General features: G+C 44.2%; 1 protein-coding gene across 1 annotated transcript in view; it reads right to left on the reverse strand.

The window, feature by feature from the left end:
- DYRK1A (dual specificity tyrosine phosphorylation regulated kinase 1A) overlaps positions 1–21,360 on the reverse strand; it is a 73,964-nt gene that overhangs the window by 49,264 nt on the left and 3,340 nt on the right. Inside the window, exon 2 of the mRNA XM_062488187.1 lies at positions 1,117–1,195. Coding sequence (XP_062344171.1) covers positions 1,117–1,126 — 10 coding nt within the window. The 5' untranslated portion in view covers positions 1,127–1,195. The remainder of the gene's footprint in view (positions 1–1,116; positions 1,196–21,360) is intronic.

Raw genomic sequence — 21,360 nt, forward strand, 5'->3', positions numbered from 1 at the left:
GGAAGTTTTAAATCAGATTAACGTATTGCAATGTGAAACTGAATTCTCTCAAACACTGTCATAAGGTACAATTTCATAGCATTATCTCTCCTTTCAGTTGTGGGATGAGTATTTTTAAAGCTCTCAAAATATTTTCTCAATATTTAGGTTCTATTTTAATCTGCCACTGCCTACTAGACAGAGCTCCCCAAATCTGATGGGACATCAATTTTCTAGACTTCTAATACCACTCCTCTAGATTTAGATATTTAAAATGAAACGTGAAAATGAAATACCCCTTTGGAGAAGTTTTTCCTTCTCCACTTCTTTGCCCAACCTAATTTTAGAATTCTTGAGACCTGCTCTGACTTGAGCTTTCAGCACACAACTCACAAACATGGGAGTGGAATGAGCGATGTTTGGTTTTCAGGGAATGAAATCTCCACTTCCAGCATCTTGGTCCTAATCCAAAGGCTCCATGTAAACAGACCCTCCAAAGCTGTTTATGCACCAACAGCTGATGCAACTGAAAACTGTCAATCAGGACATGAGCTGGATGCACACGGAAATCTGCCCGGATTTTTTTTTTTTCCCAGCCCTAAAGATTCCTGGGGTTTAAAGCTGAACAAGCAAACCAAAGATCTGGTTGAAATAAGGGCATTTGGGTATAAAAAATTAGACCAACCCTCTTGGATAAACTCGATTTTATTCTATTTCTACTGCTCCTGATTTTCTGTGTTGAAATATGAACTGTATTTCCAGCAAAACTAAAAATCAGCCTTTGAATCTGCAAATACACTTGGCACTTCCAGGATTTTTCATTAGCCAAAAAATGGGAGAACTTCCTAAAATATCAACCAGTCCATTTAGCTGGCACCTACAGAAACATTCCCATAAAAAACTTTGAAAACAATACTTCCATTCGGGCAAACCATTTTCTTCCTGGAAGAAGAAGAGTTTTCCAAGCTGCGGAAGAGTTTTGAAAGGGCAAAGAAAGATTTCAAAATTCTGTAGGTTCTTAAATATTCTACTAAGTTGGAACAACATCATGTGGGGGGACAGAGAACGGAACAGCAACAAAAAGCACATCAAGCACATTCATCATTTTCATTGTAAAAATCCCAAATTTCAGATCACCTGTATGCATCGTCTTCTTTCAAGTCTCATATCATCCTGCGGGGTTGTGGGGATGGGGGGAGTCCAGCAGCAAACAACACTGAAAAAGGGGAAAAAAAAATTAATAAACTTCTTAAACTGCAGCCACAACTGCACAGTTCAACCCTGAGCTAAACCAAGGAAATCCAAACGGAAAATGAAGTTTTCCAACAGGAACAGCAGAGACAGGCATGACAAAGACTTATCTTCCACTGACATCTGGTTTTAGAGAAAGTTTTTAAGTGTCAAAATGTCAAGGATTAACTCAAATTTCAACTGGGCATTGAATAAATCTCAAAATTAACATCATCCCACAAAATCCCAAAAAAACCATCTTTGCCAAGCCCTTAAATGTGTGGATTTTCACAGAAATTCAGGACAATATTTCTAAAACACAGCTGAACTTGTGGGATTTTCCCAAATCTACAAGCTATAGAATTATAAATGCATATAAATTCCTAAATGTTAAAGTTCATTTCCCCTCACAGCCTGATGAAATTAAATTAAGTTCACCTTGCTGCAAATAACTAAAATACGCGCAGAAAAATAAAATCGTACTTCCCACAGACAAAGAGATATAAAGACAGGAGTTCCTAGGAAGACAGCTCCAACAGAAATCAAGAAGAACAGCAGAATTATGAACAAAAAAGAAATAAAATTAAAACCCAAAACACAACACCCAGCAACTAAGGGGCAAAGTATTTCTCAAGCATTTGTTTTTCACTTGCTCTCCAGCAATCATCAGTACTCTAAAACCTATGGAAATATCAAACCCACTTAGAATTACTGAGAATTTTAGAGAACTCTGCAAATTACTGACCAGCTGGAATTGGAGAGTGATTATTATTTAAACACCTCCTGAAATATGTAACTTCAGGCAAGTGTGAGCAGCCTAAAACGCTCTCAGAGCCTGCACTTTGAGCAGCAACCGGCGCCGTTCGCTCCATTTCCCCCCAACAATGAGAGTTCAAACCCTGCCCAGCCCACCCTGGGCCCAGCCTGCCCTCCTGCAGCACGCTGGCCTTGTCCCTGTGCCACTCCAGTGTCACACACACCGAAGGGAAGAGGGCAGGAGGATGAGGAGCTGCTTTTTTGGATCTGTGTAGGAGTAGGTGTTGCGGTGGTTGTGTTGGTGTTTAAGAAGCAGGTGAATTTTTGTTGTCGTGTCCCCCCCCCCAGAAAAGCGGAAACCGTAAAAGCGGCCATCCCACATCCTGAACCCACAGCCTGCAGTCCCACAGAGCCCTGGGATGGCACTGCCACATCCACAGCTGCCAGGAGCACTGCTGAGGCCACACCAGGACCGACAAGCCGGGCACTGTCGTGCCTAAATCACTTCAGTTTGAGGGAAAGGCTGGCTCTGGTGCAGAGCTGAGCCCCCGACCCAGCACAGGCAGCCCTGGGACTCAGCAGAAAACAAGAAAGGAAGAGCAACCTGACATTTAAACAAACTAACAATGGAATTCCCGTGTGCTTTGGGCTGGAAGGGACCTCAAAGCCCATCCAGTGCCAGCCCTGCCATGGCAGGGACACCTCCCACTGTCCCAGGCTGCTCCCAGCCCCAGTGTCCAACCTGGAACTGAACATTCCAGGGATCCAGGGGCAGCCACAGCAAATCTGGGAATTCCATCCCAGCCCCTCATTACCATCCCAGGGAACAATTCCTAACGCCCAGTATCCCATCCAATGCTGCTCTGAAGCCATTCCCTGTGTCCTGTCCCTCCATCCCTTGGCAATTGTCTCTCTCCATGTTTCCTGCAGCTCCTCCAGGCCCTGCAAGGCCACCCTGAGCTCAGCCCAAAGCTTCTCCTGTGCAGGTGAACAATGCCAGCTCTGCCAGCCTTTCCTCCCAGCACAGCTGCTCCATCCCTCTGCTCATCCTGCTGCCTCCTCTGGGCTCTCTCCAGCAGCTCCAGGTTTGTCCATCCCACACTGGTGCCCTAAGGCTACAGAGCCTCAGTCCCAGCTCTGAAAGCTCTCTCTGGCCATTATCCTTTATTCCCTTTAACTGCAGCACCTCTGGGTTTACACCAGGATTACAGGAAGCCTTTGCCAGCAGCAGCAGCAGCTAAAGGACTGAAGGCATCACTCTCTTGTCTTTCCCACCCTGCAGTTTAATCACTGCTTGATCCCCTCCCAGTGCCACCAGTGCAAGTCCAGTTTCAATCCTAATCCATCTTAGTTCAAACTATCACCAGAGTTTGAGCTATTTTCAGCCACAATATCCTGGAGTGTTCAACCATTGTCTCCTGCCCACTCCACACTGGGAATGCTCAGCTCCCAAAGCAGCTGCAGAGGTAACCACAGAGCCCTGAATTATTTTAGAATTTAGAAGACACTTTAAGAGCTACCAACACTAAGGAAGAGCTGCTGATGTGAGAAAGTCATTAACAGGTTATTAAGAGAAATCAACACACTGGTGCATTTCAGAGCTGACCAGGAACACAGACCCAGCCCAGCTTCAGTCTCCTTCCAGCTCTCCATCAGCCCAGCCTGGAGAACAACTCCTGTGGAATTCCAGAGTGGAAAAGCAGGTGAAGCCCTGTTTTCCAAGCAGGGGTTTGAAATCTTAGCAGAGCCCAAAGGCGGTGAGTGCCTGTGACAGCAACAGTGCCAGACACACAACATAAAAGAGTAACAATTTTTGGTTGGGCTTTTTTTAATAGATACAACCAAATTGCACCCAGTGACTGCAGGGGCAGCACCTTAAACTCAGTCAGTGTCTTCAGCTGTGCCTGCTTTGCCAAGTTCTTAAAGCAAAAGGCCTTTTAGACAGCCTGCACAAAGGCTTCCTGGTTTAGATAATAAGTTGATGGTAAGAGGAGGCAAGAGCAAATCCTACTCATCACACAGTGTGTAAGATCATTACTAGAAGAATCCCCTCAGTAATAACATTTACTGGGTTTCAAGAACCCAGTTTGATCTCCTTACCAGTATAGAACAGAAGCGAATTGGAAATAAAGGAGGAGAAGAAGGAACAGATGACAGGAAAAGTGCTAAAAAGCAAATTATTGAAAGCGGTAGAGCAAAGAGAAGAACAAAAGCCGAAGTCTTTTATTTAAACGAAGAGAGCAATTCTTAGAAATCATCTGTGCTAACACTACCTCGTGCTTTTGTTTCCTGTTTCCCTCTTCCCTGCCCACCCGAGGCTCCTGTGATCTCCTCAAACACAGGGAATGGGATCCCCCGTGCAGAGCCACTCGCTGCCCGGGAGCAATCCCAAGTGGGGAGCCACACAAGGCTCAGTCAGACACACGAGGATGCTGAGCACGTTCCATTCCAGGTTACATCCACAACATTCTGGAGATGGTGACACCGAATAACAAAACTTTGTCACGCCTCTGACTTTTCCTCGCATCCCAAGACTGGTTTCCCTGCTGGAAATAATAATTCTCTTTGAGAATCAATGCTTTATTCCCTGGATTCTTCAGCAGCATCCAGCCCTTCCTGCAAAACTCAATACCCAACACACGTCAATAGGTTCAGTGCAGATCAAAGTTGGGTTCAGAGCAATCAGATTTCCAAACCCCTAAAAGTTCAAGTGCAAAAAGCCATTATTAACATGAAAATTTAATGAAAAGAGAAGTCTGCTGGGGAGGGGCTTGCTTTTTACATTTTGCTAATTAAAACCCTTCGTAGAGGGACTTCTTTCCCTTATTCAGGAACACTGTACTGTAAGATTCAATATGGAATCCATTTGCAAAGCCAGGTTCAAGTTTTTCCTCGGTGAAAAGATTATTTTGTAATTTTTAAAGTCATACTCGTGGAACACAGAGAAAGCCCTGCATTTCTCATGACTACACACACTGCTGGCAGAGCTGAACATAATTCAGGTCACTGACCTTCGGTGAACACAGGCAGGCCTGTTGCTAGCAACATAAAATATAAATACTTACTAAGAAACCAAATTTTTTTTTATTTATTTACTAGGAAAATTATCCTGAGGTACCCACCATGAAATTGGGGTTATTAACATACTGGAATATAATGGATTTAGACATCTGAACTATGCAGAAGCAAGCAGTGATGAGGTTTGATGTAAGACAAACTGAGCAAAAGACTCCTCAAAGACACAGATTCGGTGTTTTATTTCAAACACTGCACAGTGAAATGTGAAGTACAATCGATCCAACTGGAATTTAATTAATAAATCTGACAGGGTGCTCAGTGACTGACAGCTTCCCAGAGGGACAAAGCTGAGGAATTCCAGAATCATTGTTCTGCCAGCACCCAGCACATGCAGTGTGCTTTGTTACCAGGGAAATCCCGTGTGTTTAATGTCCAAATTAACACACACCCGAAAGCTAAACACACCCAAATTCACTGCTGCTCTTGTGACCAACATAGGTGATGTTCTAAGGAATTTAGAACATCTAAACTCTAAGGAATCTATCCAAGGAATAATTCACAGGAATGGAAAGGGAGAAGAAATGGCCAAGCTGTACTGAGTTCTGCTTTGTACAGCTTGGGTTCACCTGCAAAATCACAGCAGAAAATTAAAAGTACATTATGATTCCAGCACAAAAAGCCAATATATCCCTGCCCTTTCTGGGCACCTGCAGGTTCCTGTGTACCCCACAGCAAATACACGGGGTACTGAAACACAGGTAAATTAATCTGTGATCAGTATCACATCTGTCCTGTTCCCAAAGAAGTCACAGATCCCTTTCTCCAGCTTTAAGTTCTGTGGGATTCTGGAACACTTATTAGCTGATTGCTTTCACTAAAGCAGCCACTACTTAAAGACTACAGAATCAGGGGATCATGGAATGGTTTGGGATGGAAGGGACCTTAAAGACCATCCCGGGACAGGGACACCTTCCACTGTCCCAGGTGCTCCCAGCCCCAGTGTCCAACCTGGCCTTGGGCACTGCCAGGGATCCAGGGGCAGCCACAGCTGCTCTGGGCAAAGCTTTTAAAACTCACCATCTTTATGGTTTAAAATTCATAATTCAGTAAAAATAAAGTACCTCTCTGCAAGTGACTTTGTCTGTTCTACAGAACCGTGAGCAGAGTCACCTTCTGATGGCAGCTCACCCTCACACATGGGGTGCAGGTTTCTCCCTCTTAAACATGGCAAGAGGACGTTCAAAAATTGGAAATGGAGCATTTTTTGTACATCACTGGGGAAAAGTCAGCAACAAGCAAATCTGAGTTTCTAGCAGACTTCCCCAGCACACCCCTCATCCTCCTGAGGAGCTGCAATGTGCACCAGGAGTTTCCAGATCAGGACTTGTGAGATGCTCAACCAAAACATGCCTAACCATGAATTTTTGTGTCCTGCAAATGATTTTCAGAGTTCCAAAAAGCACTGGTTCCTCTGAAAAGAAGATGCTGTGAATGACTGGTTTCACTCTTATGCTAAATTTACACCACGTGCTGCAAGAAGCCATGGGTGAGGTGTGAAAGCTTGTGGAAGCAGCTTTGCTGAAATCACAGAGTTTCTCACCCAATTTCAGAGCTGGCACAGGCAGAACTGCAGTTGCAGCAGAGCAGGAATTTCTTTCAGCAGCAGCAGAACTGAAGCAGCCTCTGCCCTTGCCACTGCTGCTGCTGCAATGGGACAGGGGCACTCAGCACGGGGGGAATGGGAAGCAGGAGAAATCCAAGGCCACAATTATTAATCCCAATTGAGTTCCCTAAGTTGGGCCACTGCACATGTGCAGGCCAGTGGTGCTGTCAAGATACCCTCAAATGCACCTAAAATACAACCAAGTATGATTTTATCACCCACAGACCAGTGGTGTCACAGCAGCATTAATTCAGGCAGACTTCAGAGTTCTCTGAAATACCTGATTTATAACACACCATTTGTTTATAATACATTATTTTTTACAGTCTATTTATGAAATGCATCACTTTTAAACATGTACTGCTTCCCAGGTGTATGAAGGAACTGAAATGGTAAATGTTTAACTGACCCATCCAGTCAGAGAAGTCAAGATTTGTTTTTTTAAATATTCATTAATTCATGTGAACCCCAAAATAAAGCCTGTGGTTTTAGGAAGAATTAAACTGACACAGTGAGGGGGGAGAGGAGGGGAAGAAAAGCCCCACACTAAAGGTTGAAATACTTGAGATTTTTTAGATAATTTGCATCTGATGCTTTACTTACTCACCGACTAAAAATATTAATTCTAGAAGCACAAACTTCAAATATTTTCAGTCCACTGACCTTATAAGGAACCTCCAATTACAGGAGGGAGTGGCACTTTTTTTCCACCCATTTAATAGTGTCAGACAAAAGTCAAACCACTGGATTTGCATTCCCCTCCCTCCACCAAACAAAAGGAAAAGATGCTACAGCTGGAATTGCCCGGCCCCTGCAATATCAGAAGCACGGGAATAAAGCCATATTCCAAAGTGGAACATACATGAGGGCTGTCAATTAGTTTATCCAGAGGAATATGACATGTCTTGCAGAGCTGAGATTTTCCTGCAGGTATTTTTTTCCTATAGATGTCCTCAACAAGGCCAATCATTCCACATACAAAAACTGTTTCTGTTCCTTGTGGTCGGGAAAAGAACTTGAGAAATGCAAAGCCAAACATGCCCTGCTACAGAATTGCATTCATCACTTCAGAACTTCAGACCCAGAAGTCTCAAGGGATCACAACCTTCCTACTTCTCCCTGAATTTCTGAGCCATAAAGGAAGAAGAATTACAGAAACACCTAAAGCTGCCTCAAGTTTCCAACAGAACGTGGCCAAACCACTCAATTTAAAGATTTTTACTACAACCTTGATATTACTACAGCTGATTATTCTTCCAGTTTAGTGGTCACTACTACTCCTCCCACTTTTTGTTGTATTCTTTATTTACAAACTGAGCTCTCTCAGAGACTTGGCAAGGGAGGGGGCTCAGGTGCAGCCACCTGAACTTTTGTATTCAGTAGACGAGTTGGAAAAATCAAAACCAACCTTATTCAGAACCACAACACACAGAAATACTTTATATATTTATGAAGGGTCTGTGCAGCTGCTATCCCATATTTAAATGAAATAAAACTACTTCTCCAGCTCCATTTTGGCAGAAGACAGTTCTGGTGCTGCTCTCAAAGATCTAGTTACTTCAAGTAAAACGATGTAGATGTTTGTTGCCCTGGTACAGCAGTACCTTTAATCTTGAAAGTTTCCACAACATTTTAATACATGGAGATAGGCAGAGATTTAGTCTCACAAATTAAAAAAAACATAATAAAATAACCAAACACACAAACCAAATCACACCAAGGTGTAACTGCTGGCTGGCTCTGTACAGAAATTGTGCTAATTCATAAGATTTTGGGTTAGTGCAAATTTTTTTTAGCCATATATAGGTTTGTGAACATTTTTAAGGACTTCTGGACCTTTTTAAACACACCAGGCAGTGCTGTTTAAATGCTGCCCCTCTGGCAGCTCCCACTGACAACTGCAATGCCACAACCTTTGCCTTTCATTATTCAGATTTAGACTGGACAGACATAGCTGAGTCCTCTCCAACTGCTCTTCCAGCTCCTTTTAACTGGAAAACACCACACCAGCTCCAGCTTTCTCCAGACATGTCAGGATAGAAGCAACAGGTTTAAAATCCTTGCTCAACACACTTTCAAACAGCAGCTCCTATGAAGTTCATCAGCTTCAAAAACTGACAGTGGTCAGGTTCAGGCTCCAAGAAAATCAGACGCATTCAACTCCACGGCAATAAACAGAATTCTTTCATTAAAATCATTATTTTTAGGCCAAAGTCTCTCAAAAGCCAAAGGTGATGCTGATCTGGCTGCTGTGTTCCCAGAGCCCTTCCTGAGCCACACCTGGCACTGCCGGGCCGTGAGTCACGGCTGCAGCTCAGCACCGAGAGCCTCGCTGCTGCTCCACTTTCCTGCTGACTCTGCACAGCTCCACAGCTGAGCCTGACTGACACTCCTGCAATTCTTGGGTTGGAAGGGACCCGGAAGCTCCTCCAGTGCCACCCCTGCCATAGCAGGGACATTTCCTACCGTCCCAGGCTGCTCCCAGCCCCAGTGTCCAGCCTGGCCTTGGGCAGTGCCAGGGATGCCCTGGGAATTCCATCCCAGTCCCTCATTACCATCCCAGGGAACAATTCCTAATTCCCAATATCCCATCCAGCCCTGCCCTCTGGCAGTGGGAAGCCATTCCCTGCGTCCTGTCCCTCCATCCCTTGTCCCCAGCTCCCCTGGAGCCCCTTCAGGCCCTGGCAGGGGCTCTGAGCTCTCCCTGGAGCCTTCTCTTCTCCAGCCCCAGCTCCCCCAGCCTGTCCCCAGAGCAGAGGGACTCAGACCATCTTCATCTCTCCTCTGGACTCGCTCCAGCAGCTCCACACCCTGTTGGGGTCCCCAGAGCTGGAAGCAGCATTCCAGGTGGGATCTCACAAGAGCAGAGGGGGAGATTCGCTGTATGTGAACGACATGAATAAATAAAGCTCCCACATTCTCCTCACACTGTTCACTCCAAGCCCTTCCATTTCTCTGAACACACATCCTTGTCAGCTCCAAACGTTCTTCACTAAATATGAATCATCCCTAGGATAATATTTGTTAACTTCCCATAATTCAGGATGGGTTTACGTTCCATCTGTAGCGCATTTGCCATGGCCTTATTCCCCGGTTAAGGAACCGCTGACCTAGAAAACTCTCACTGAAGAAGGAGATAAACGAACGAACTTCAGGAAATTTTCATATCATCTGGGGATGGAGTCAAAACACCTTTTTCACACTCACAGTTCCAAGGTCTTGTTACATTATCTTTTCAGCCTACATCCATCCATCCATCCCTGCTGTTAAGCATAATATTAAAGCAAATCTTGGTATATCCCAAGGTACACCGAGACACAGGCAGGGGGAGGTAATAAGCTGCAAATTCCTCTGTTTTAAGTGGTATTATAATCCATAAGAATAATTCAGGCATCCTATCCAAGTGATAAAAGCATGTGGATGCAAGGGAGAAAAGCCAGTACAGACACTGGGTGCAGATCAAGCAGCAAAAGCTTTACTGGGTACATTTATTGTCACACTGAATAGAGATTTCATCAAACATTCAACCCCAAAAATACAGTTACTGGTAGCTCATTGGAAACTCCAGAATATTTGTTCTCCTTCACAAAGCCATTGTCTTCAATGTTAAAAAAAAATAAGATCAGAATGTACTAATTATAATCTGATATGTACCCAAATTCCTTAGAATCTCCTCCAGAAATTCCTCATCATGCCTTCATCCACGTATGGATACCTCCAAAAAGAATTCATCATTTATAAAGCCTTCAATGACAAAAAGCCATGACACTCTTTCAAGTGAACTGACTGCCAATCACCCCCAGAAGTTTATTATCTCCTGCTTAATAATATGGAAAACAATGATTTTCTGAGCTTCAGGAATCCAGCAACAGGTTGGAGCTTCCCTGCCACGAGGTGACTCAATCCCAAGTGGACAGGTCCTGGATGTGCAGCTCAAGCTCAGTCTGTAAATCTGGGATAGCATTGGCCTGAATCCCTTTTTGAGTGCAGGCACTCTGGAGAAGCATGGAATTCACTTTGGATTATTCCCCGATGGCAGCTGTAAGAAAGAAGTCTAAGAGACATCTCTCAGTGAGAGGAAAGTCCAGAAAAAGTCTCTCTAACAGAGCCCTCTCACGTTCATTTGGTCTAACTCAACTTTTATGAGGAGAAATAGAAAAAGCTGAGCCTTTGGGACAAGTTTATGTGAACTTCACCAATTCCAGCATCCCAATGTGGACACTGATCAGGCTGATGCTTTCCAAGATACTCCTCTTGTTCAAGAAGTAGACACTGCACTAATCTTTGACAAACTTATCCATTTCAGTATTTAGGTCATGGTAAGACTATACCATTTTTATTACATAACAGTATCTCTGCCAGCATCAGAAGTTGATAAAGGCCTTACCAGCAAAGTCTGGTTTCCTGTAGCATTTTTTTCCCTGCTAAAAGTTTCTAAAATGGTACTAATAAGGTAGATTGCAGGAAGAAAAAAAAAAAAAAAAAAAAAGGCTTTTAAATCCTGACCTTACAACCCTCCAAAGAGCATTCAGGATCACCAAGTCCAAGGTATCCAGGAAATAAAACCTTTAGTGTCCCACTGAAGTTCACACTCCCAAGAATAGCTTGGGATGGATGGAAAGACTCCAAAACAAAGCCACTTTTCCAGAAGATCTTTTCTTTACTTTTGTACTAAGGATACCAAGCTGGTGTATTCCATGGAATGATGTGCTGTGCTTTTTAGAAAGACTGCTGGAAAAAGGGAACTTTTGATACAGCACTGCTGGTGTTCCCATTGCTGTGAAATAGCTCAGCAAGAGGGTCCTGAGCATGTCTGACACATTCCAGGGGCTGCCCAGGGAGGTTTGCAGTGCCCATCCCTGGAGGTGTCACCTGGAGGTGGCACTCAGTGCTCTGGGCTGGGGACAAGGTGGGGATCAAACACAGCTGGGACTCCATGGGCTGGGAGGGCTTTCCCAACCATTTCAGAATGGTTCTGTGATTCTCTGATCCAGCAGCCAAGGCCTGGAACTCTCCCCTTTCTTTGCTCGGACATTTTGCTCTGAAGTATTTCATGGACAGTCAAACCAAACCAACTCAGGGAAAAGAGAAATTTGGGGAAATTTAGTAAAGTGTCGTGGAATGTCAAAGAAGGGGATGGAGGGGGGAAGACAAGCACCAAATACCAGAGCAGCTACAGAATTCTGTGCTTAAGGAACCTCAGCTACTCCTGGAACTGAGCAGTTCAGCACAAGACAGGTCTTTAGCTGTGAAAAAAAACCACACAGGAACCAAGCAGGATGGACAGAGTACACTGGAAAACAGCTCAAATGGATTAAGAAATTTAAGAAAGAAAGTCATCAGACAAGCTGCAAGTCACCAGAGAAACAGCATTTATGAGTAGTAATTTTATTTACTAAGAGGGAACCACTGAACATCTCTGAAGACAACCGTTGCAATTCACACTCTCACTTATGTCTATTATCATATAAGAATTCCAAGGATGTTGTCAATCCCATTTGGCATGAAGAAAGCAGGTCTTGCTGGGTACTTCCCATGCTCCTGTCCACCCAAAAACTCAGAGAAGCAAAGGGAATGGGCAGAAGAATTTCACTTTTCTCCTGCTATGAAGAGTAAGTGTATTGCCCAATTTTCCAGTTTTACCTGAAGTCACTTTGGATTGTTAAAATATGGATGGACATTCAAATGGATGGATTCAGATTTTAAAGCACAAGCACTTCTGTCTACTTTCCCAACTCACAGGTAAATAATGATCAACAAGACTTAAACAATTTGGGATAAAATATTGTGTTTCTGAATGCATGAATGTGAAACTGGTCACTGGTTTAAGAGGACAAGCAAGCACAGACTTTCCAAAAGAGTTTGAGTTGGTTTTTTAACATAACTGGCCCAGACAGTTGTTTTATGTCTCCTCTGTAGAGCAGGAAGAAGAAAACAAAGCATCTTCACTCCACAATTTAGCAGTTGGTATCAGTAGGTTCTGCTCACAGCTTACATAGTGAAAATACCTTTTCTTGGAAGTTAACTTCGGGCACTTCAATTCATCTTTCAGTTTGACCAAAAAGGAAAAACACATTTTGTGCGTGCACATCTATCTCAAGGCAATACAGAAATCAAGTGAAAATTCAAAAGTGAACGAGACAGAGAAGAAACCCGTATGTTGTACTGGTTCGTGGTAATGTTTCTGGGGGATTGCACAGAAAATTAAAAACTTGGGGTTTCTTATGAGGTTTTAGTGTTTAAAATTGTGATTTTTTTCCTATTGGGGAAGAGAAAGGAAAAGCGACCGGGCAAATTACAATAAGAGAGGTGCTGGCAACGACCCGGGAGAAAAAGGGCACAAGCAGAAGTTAGAAAATTGTTAAAAAGGCGAGGAAAAACTCAAGGAGGAGGAGGAGGAGGAGGAGGGAAAAGAGAGCAAGAAGAGAAGCAGGAGAGAGCTGGAGCCAGAAGCCCTTCCCCAGCGAAGGCCGCACGGGGAGCGCAGGGCAGCACCCGAGCGGGAACGCCGAGCGCAGAGCTCGGGGCTCCGGACACAGAAAAGTCCGAGGGGCAGAGCGAGGAGGGGCCAGAGACCGACACAGGAGAGAGGATTTACCGCGGGAGGGGCGGCAACAGCTCCGGGAGCGGCGCTCTGCACCGTGTGCCAGGGCTACCAGAGACCTGCCCACCCTCACAGCCCATCCCATGGCCCCCGTGCCAACTCCTGACCCGAGCTGCTGCGGCGTAACCCGATTCCCACCCCCACACCCCCCGGTATAAAATATAAAATTATTGACTTCAGCCAGCTCACCCTGCGAGCCTGATTCACCGCTGGGCTGACGAACAGCTGTGCCAGCACAAAGCAGGTGGGAGCAGGCAGCCCCAAGGGAGGGAAGGGGAGCTGCTCAAGGGGTCACTGCCTTCAAACAACTCCTGGTTGCACTCTTTGCCTTGAACAACTCTTCCAATAATTTCCCTCCAAGTGCTTCCCTGTGCAGGAACTTCCCATCAGTTTGCCAACACTTGTAACATCATCAGGTTAACGCTGGCCCTCACTCCTCGGAGATGAAACATAAAACCAATTCTTTCTTTTTTTCATCTTTATGTTTCTTTTGTGCTAATTATTTCAAACAGGTTTGGGGAGAGCAAGGTCATTTTCGCCAGCTCCAGGAAAACAGGGACACATCTGGGTGAGTGGAAGGAAAAAGGGGGAGAAAACAAATGTTGTTTGTGTTTTTCTCTGAATATCCTGTTCTTTGTGTGCTGCCCTTCAGCATCCTCTCAGCACTGAAATTATGTACCAGCCTATGGCCTTATCTCATTCTAGAAGACTGATCTGGATGAAAAAGAGATAATGAAGTCTTCTCGAATTTCCCACAAATTTAAGAGGGTGTAGCCACAAAAGACCAACAATTCAAATCTTTATTCCTCAGCACAGCACCAGGTACTCTGCTCTCCTCCACTGCCATCACTACCAGCAGTGTCTCAGACTGTCACAAGTTTGGTCAGCTGAAACTAGAACACATTATTTTTAAAGTTTTATTTAAGACATTTAACCAATTTTCCCTCTAAAACCCAAGCAACTCAAGCACAGAAAAAGGTGAGTCACACACCCAGTGGACACTGGCACAGCTAACTCTTCGTTCCTCAATCTGGTCACCCCTTAAGGCTCAGAACTCAGCCCTCCCAGAAAGGTTGGAGCTTTTGGACTGGAAAGGTGGTGCTGTGGATGTCCCACCCATGGAAGTGTCCACGGCCGAGTTGGATGGGGCATGGAACAACCTGGGAATGTGTCCCTGCCCAGGGCAGAGGGTTGGAATGAGAAAATCTTTAAGGTCCCTTCCAACCCAAACCATTGCATGATTCCACGTTCCAATCACACAAAGTGGGCAAATGCCATAAATGCCTCCTCCCCCTTCCATATGAAAGAAGTTGTATAAATTTCATATCCATTGAAATTCACATTTATTCATTGCACAGATGCTTCTCGTGTGCACCAGGAGGAGAGCACACAAAACAACCTACTCACTCAATCCAGCTATCCCAAAATGATACCATTTTCTGAAATACCCCATCACTTTGCCCAAAACCAAGATATGTGGATGAAATGGGAAAAGAGGCTGCAAATTAAAAATCAGCTTTTTTAAAATATTAACTCCGTTTGGGAAAAATGAGTTCCAGCCCTCATTCCCCCAAATTTCCAAGCAAATCCCAAATTCCTTGAGCAGACCTCTACATGGATGTGCTGAGTCATTCTCCAACCTTAAGAAGCTGCTTCTTCAAGTTACAGAGCACTCGGAATACAAACTCCAGGCAAATGAAACTGCAAATGCAAAGAGCATCCTGCCAGTAAAGCATCAGACACAGAAATCCTTCAGCTCAGCTCCAGCTTGTGTCACCCAATGACTTTGAGCACTCACCACGTGACCAAGGGAAATTGAGGTTGGATATCAGGGAGAAGTTTTTTACTGGAAGAGTGATGAAGTACTGGAATTGTCTGCCCAGGGAGGTGGTGGAGTCACCATTCCTGGATGTGTTTAAAACAGACTGCATGTGGCACTGGGTGCCATGGTTTAGTTGAGGAGTTAAAGGCATGGGTTGGACTTGATGCTCTTGAAGGTCTCTTCCAACCCAGTGATTCTGAGATTCTCTGACTCTGGGGACTCACTGGGTGACTCTGGGGACTCACTGGGTGACTCTGGGGACTCACTGGGTGACTCTGGGTACACACTGGGTGATTCTGAGCACTCACTGGGTGACTTTGAGGTATCACCCAGTGACTTCAGGCACACACTGGTGACTTTGGGTGCTCACCAGGGGATTTTGGGCACTCACCAGGTGACTCTGGCCTGTCACTTCACCTTCTGGCTTTCACCTCCTTGCTGGAGAGCAGCTCAGGGAGTTCTTTATCTCATGCTGTGTGCATGGAAAGCACACGAAGCTCTCTCTACAAGACACCAAAGATCCCTGAATTCCCTCTCTTCATCCCAAAAACCAGGAGCTCCGTGCCTTAGGTCAGGCTGTCAATAGGATACAGAAAGTTTGGGTGGATGGGGTTTTTCTGTATGTTAGATCCCAGTCACTGAAAAACTCTTCCATGGGATGCTGGAAAAATCCATTAGAATTTACTTGATTCAGATATTAAACTATGGCATGAGAAAGTCCCAAACCTAAAATCAAGTGCAGGGTCTGGACAGTGATCAACTACTAACTTCCACTTTCAAAAAATAAACTTATATATTTACTACATGCTACAAGATAGTTCAGATCACCAGAAGCAAGAGATAATTCTCCCATTTTTGCCGGTGCTTGAGTGCTTGACTTAGTTTGAGATTTTTTTATGGAAATAATGAATAAAGTCAAGTGTAACTCCACAGAGATAGGCAAGACTGAAATGTTGGGAGGAAGACCATGCTTCCAACCAATGGAATATAACCCAGACCTGTTTTCTCAAGTACATCAAGGAAGTTTATGTATTTGGCACTGTCAGGTCGAGGGTTCAGAGGTTTCAGAACACACATAATGACTAAAAAAAAACTTAGAAATTGCATTCTGGGCCCACTCTGTGATTGCTAAAAATGTATCTTGAGCTTCAGCCTCACCTCAAACCACAGCCCTCAGATGCTTTTGTTTTATGCAAACAAAAATCATGCAAAGATGAAAATTAAGATTTGTTTTTTAAAGTAGCAGTGGTCCAGAGGAAGAAAATAACAGCAAAGCAGTTAAAGAAACCTGTATCAGAAAATACCAAGGGACTTTTTTTCAAATATGGAAGCCCGAACATTAAATTCTTCATCCCATATTCCAAGTCTTGTATAGAAATAATCACATTCTAACATTTCAGTAAAATTAGGTAGGAACTACAAGACTCAACATCTTAACAAAAGAGTGAGGCCAACACAAAATACTGGGTTATACTACATAGGCCCTGGATTATACTTCTGAGGTAGAAGAAACCAGTGATAAATATTTTTAAAATCAGGAACAACATAAGGAAGGTCAGTTATGTCCCCCCTCTCTCCTAGCAAACTCTGGAAATACACATTGAAGGACAGTAAATATAATCTGAGGAAATCTTTGTCACACACACAAAAATTATTAGCTGATCTCAAACAGAACATGTTCCTGATTAAAATAAAAATAAATTAGGAACTGGAAGTTATTACACTGGACAGAACAGAAAACCTCCTGTGTCTCAGAAAATGAACCTACCATGAACTTCTCAGTACCAGGAGGAGATTTAATGACATGAACTACTCCAATGTGGTCTATGCTTTATTTTCAGATTTTTAAAAGCATTTAGAGCTGACTGAGATGGGGTTTTGTGCTGTGGAATCAAAGCCCCAGCCCCTGCCCTGCCAGTCCCACACAACCAGGGCCCAGCCTGCCCAGAGGTCACTGCTCATCTCCCTTTGGTGTTCCCAAACCAAAGCACCACGGCAGGAGCCCTCAGAAAATGTCACTTTGTCACATCTGGACATTGCTTCCTCCACACACCGAACACGGAGCTCGGTGGGGCTGTGGCACTCCATCCTTTACATTTCACTTCATTGCAACAGCAGCTAAACTGAAACAGCCTTCTAAATCATCTGCTCCATTTAAGTGGCTTTTTCATAAGTTTTGCAGGAGGGGGTGATTTCAAGATGCAACACTGGAACCCCGTGAACTGTAAGGAGAACTCATTTTCTCATTTCTTGAAATAACTGGGTGGTGATTAAGAACATCCAGCAGAAAACTAGAATTAAATCCTTGCTTTATGCAGGTGTAATACAACCATTATACAGTAGTTACACAACTCTTTCTTTGCATAGAAAGAAGAGGAAAAAAGTGGGGTTTTTAAACCAGGCTTCAGAAGAGAGAACTTGATAACAACACAACCTGGCCAACTGGTTTCCTTTGCTTCATTGGCTTCTGCAATAAATTAAACTGAAATATTCTAGCAGAAACTTGGGTTTGGGTTTACTGTGTGGCAGTAATCAGGTAAATGGGCACTGGGTAGAAGCATCAAACCCACTTTTAGAAATCTGTGTCTAATTCTAATGGTTCCTTATAGGAGAAAAGCATTTCTGGTGCCCATCAATGGAGCAAAGTGCTCTGGACTCCAGAATGAGACCCAAAGCAGTCAGAGTTGTCAACAAGCAGCAAGGAAGGCAGTGCAGAGCCTGTGCTCCATCTGTCTCCACCTGTGCTCCTGGATTTCTCAAGGTTTCAACACCGAGCTCATAAAGTTTTAAAATGTCCATGCTGTGAACATGACTCTGGTTAATTTAACTCCACAGAGATACATAAATGAATGTTGTGATGGGTCAGAGACTGCAAGGCTCACATGGACACTGTGCTGCAATCCTGGAAAACACAGCTGAGAACATCCCCACACCAACCCCACAAGGACAAAGGATCAGCCTTCCTGAAGGGCCACAGCAGAGAAATTATTTCCACTCACACCTCCGGATTATGAGTTTCAGATCTTCTATCATTAAGCTTTTGTACAGCAGACTATCAAATTACAGTAATTACCATAACTCACAACCTTTTTATGTACAGAAAAAAACCCAAACCGCAAACACCTGGATTTCCCCAAGGCTGCCCTAGAAATTCTGTAGAGCAGCACATAAGGAGTGGACAGGGATCTCCAAGTCAGGAAATCTGACACAGAAAGAAATAATACTTACTCCACACTGTAAACACAAACCAAAACAGAACTCAGATCCCGAGAAAGGTCTCTGATTAACACAACACAAACTCAAACAATTCTTAATTGTCCCTATAAAAAAATTTACCTTTAAACACAGTCTCTCCTCTTTCCATTCAGACTTCAACTGACTCATCTGTGATGCTGTCTCTAGCAGAGAGTTCACAAAAGACATTGATTCATTTTGAATTGAAGCTTTATAATTAAGTTTATAATTAATAAATCTCAAACATCATAAACGACCACAGAAAGTTTGAGGCAATACAAGAGCCATTTCAAGTGAAGTTGTAGTAACTGGGTAGTTACTGCTTCCCAGAGTTGCACCTACTACTGCCTTTGATTTCGGGGCAAAGAGCCAGGAAAGTTTGGAACCTTTGGTTAGAGCTTGACTTCAGCAAAAGTTTAATAACTCTACCAGGGCCAGAGACAGCGGGACCCACGACACCCTCAGCAAGTGACAAGACATGGAGCTGTGGGGGCAGACACAGAGCAGGGACAGGACAGGCTGGAGGGGTGGGACATCCTAAGGGAGTCAAGGATCAGACACAAGGTGCTGCAGCTGGCACGGGGAATCCCAAACACAAACCAGGCTGGGTGGGGAATGGATGGAGAGCAGCCCTGGGGAGGAGGACTGGGGCTCTTGGTTGGTGACAAGCTCAGTGCGTTCTTAGCCCAGAACCCTCCACACCCTGGGCTGGGAAAGGGGGAAGGAATTCTGTCCCTGAGCCCCCTCAGGTGAGAGCTCACCTGCAGAGCTGGCCCAGCCCTGGATCCCAGCACAGGAAGGAGCTGGAGCTGCTGCAGAGAGCCCAGAGGAGGCAGCAGGATGAGCAGAGGGATGGAGCAGCTGTGCTGGGAGGAAAGGCTGGCAGAGCTGGCATTGTTCACCTGCACAGGAGAAGCTTTGGGCTGAGCTCAGGGTGGCCTTGCAGGGCCTGGAGGAGCTGCAGGAAACATGGAGAGAGACAATTGCCAAGGGATGCAGGGACAGGACACAGGGAATGGCTTCCCACTGCCAGAGGGCAGGGCTGGATGGGATTTTGGGAATTAGGAATTGTTCCCTGGCAGGGTGGGCAGGCCCTGGCACAGGGCACCCCTGGAATGTTCAGTTCCAGGTTGGACACTGGGGCTGGGAGCAGCCTGGGACAGTGGGAGGTGTCCCTGCCATGGCAGGGGGTGGAGCTGGATAGGATTTAAGGTCCATTCCAACCCAAACTATTCTTGGATTCCATGAAAAATGTGATTTTATTGGGAAGACAGAGATCCATAGGTGCTATCACAGACACTTCCAGCATTTGCTCCTTTCCCTGCCCAGGGCCTGCCATAACAATCTCAGTTCTGAAGGCACACTCTGACATTGACAGAAAGTCACCCTGAGTACAAGAGCACAGAATTCTAAGCTTAGGAACATCTGATGATGGTGAAAAATGTGCATTTAGCTGTTATTCCACAACACTGGTCCAGTGTTTGTTGTATTTATGAGGAACTTCTATAGAAATGAAAACTAGCAAGCAAGATCTTGTAACATTAACAAAGAAATCAATGTATTTCAAACACTAACTCTGGCACAGCATTACATTAATGCCTAATTATCCACAAGTTGGAAAGAATAACAATAAAGAAGCCAGAATGAGACATGATCCTGGAAAGTTACTGAGCTTCCAGTATCAATCAGAGTTTAAAGGAGTGCATGGAAGCTGATTTGTCTATGACCACACACACCCCCTCTATGTATTTAATGTGTAAGTCCTGTTAAAACTGCATTTAAAAAGATGAATATATGTGGTTATAGAGCTGTGAGGAGGGAAAAAGCTGTAGTTACAACCAGCCAGGGCAGAGATCAGCGTGAGGGAACTCACAGCGACCAGGAAAATACAGAACTGAGGAAGTACCAACACATTCACTTCCCTGACAATGTTTCTCTCCCCTTTTATTCCCTTCCTCGAGTTTTAACTCAAACTGATACCAGGAGCACAAAACTATTCCCTCTATAAAGGAGATGCTGGATGGTCCAACAGGACCACAGCAAATGAGTTATCAGCAATTTATGGAGTTCACAGAAGCAAAAATCATGAGCTGAACACATACAGGGAAAGGGGATTTAGAACAAAATGCATTTGCAGTCAGGAAAACACAAAACCAGGGAAAAGTGGGTTTTTGGGACACTAGGATTTGAAAGTTTCACTGGCAAGTTAAATTTAATCATTAAAATTATTTACTTCTGCTTTTGTGAACTACTCATCCTACTAGTTTGGTTTTTTCCTAGTAACTCAACAAAATTCAGTCTAATTTTTTTCCCATTATTTTTTGAAGGAATTACTCTGCCATCAGAAATCAATTTGTACATTTCCATCCCTCTCTTATTTCACCATCCAAACAGTTATTAAAAAGAAAGAGGAAACTTTTCAATACAAAGAGGTGTTAATGCATTATTAACTATTCCTTTAACTGACTCACAACACAGTCTATTTTTATTTGCCTCTGGGGGAAGAGGAAAAAAGGGGGGGAAACAAGAATACTAGGAGGCTTTGGAACTTTATGTAACATCAACTGAAAGCTTGGTGTCTCACAGCTGGAACAAAACTGACACTTAATGGGGTTAATTTTACTTTCCTTTACTCAGTTTCACTTTCAGGTACTTGGTGGCACCCCGACCCTGGAAACTGCATGGAGAATGTTTACAAATAGGTGTCAGCTCGTGGTGACTCAAGTTACAGGACCATTTCCCTGCTTTTCCAAAATTCAGAGCTGGGATTTCACCAATTTTGTTTTCATGGAGGAGACTAAAGCAGCACCAGAGTTTTCCCACTGTGTGGATGCAGGCAGAGCTGACTGGGAATTGTCTCCCACATTTCCCTGACCCTTCAGTGGGGATTCTCCCCGAAAATCATGAGGACAGGACACTTTGGAATAAATAAGCAGATGATAAAGCCAATACCTGTCCAAGTGAGCTATACCAAGGGTAGGACAAAGCTGTTCTGAAGGAATGAAATCCACTGGTACCAGCAAAAGCAGTCCAGTTATTTTTCCAGTCATTCTG

Source organism: Cinclus cinclus, chromosome 2 (genome assembly GCF_963662255.1).
Source record: "Cinclus cinclus chromosome 2, bCinCin1.1, whole genome shotgun sequence".
Taxonomy (NCBI): domain Eukaryota; kingdom Metazoa; phylum Chordata; class Aves; order Passeriformes; family Cinclidae; genus Cinclus; species Cinclus cinclus.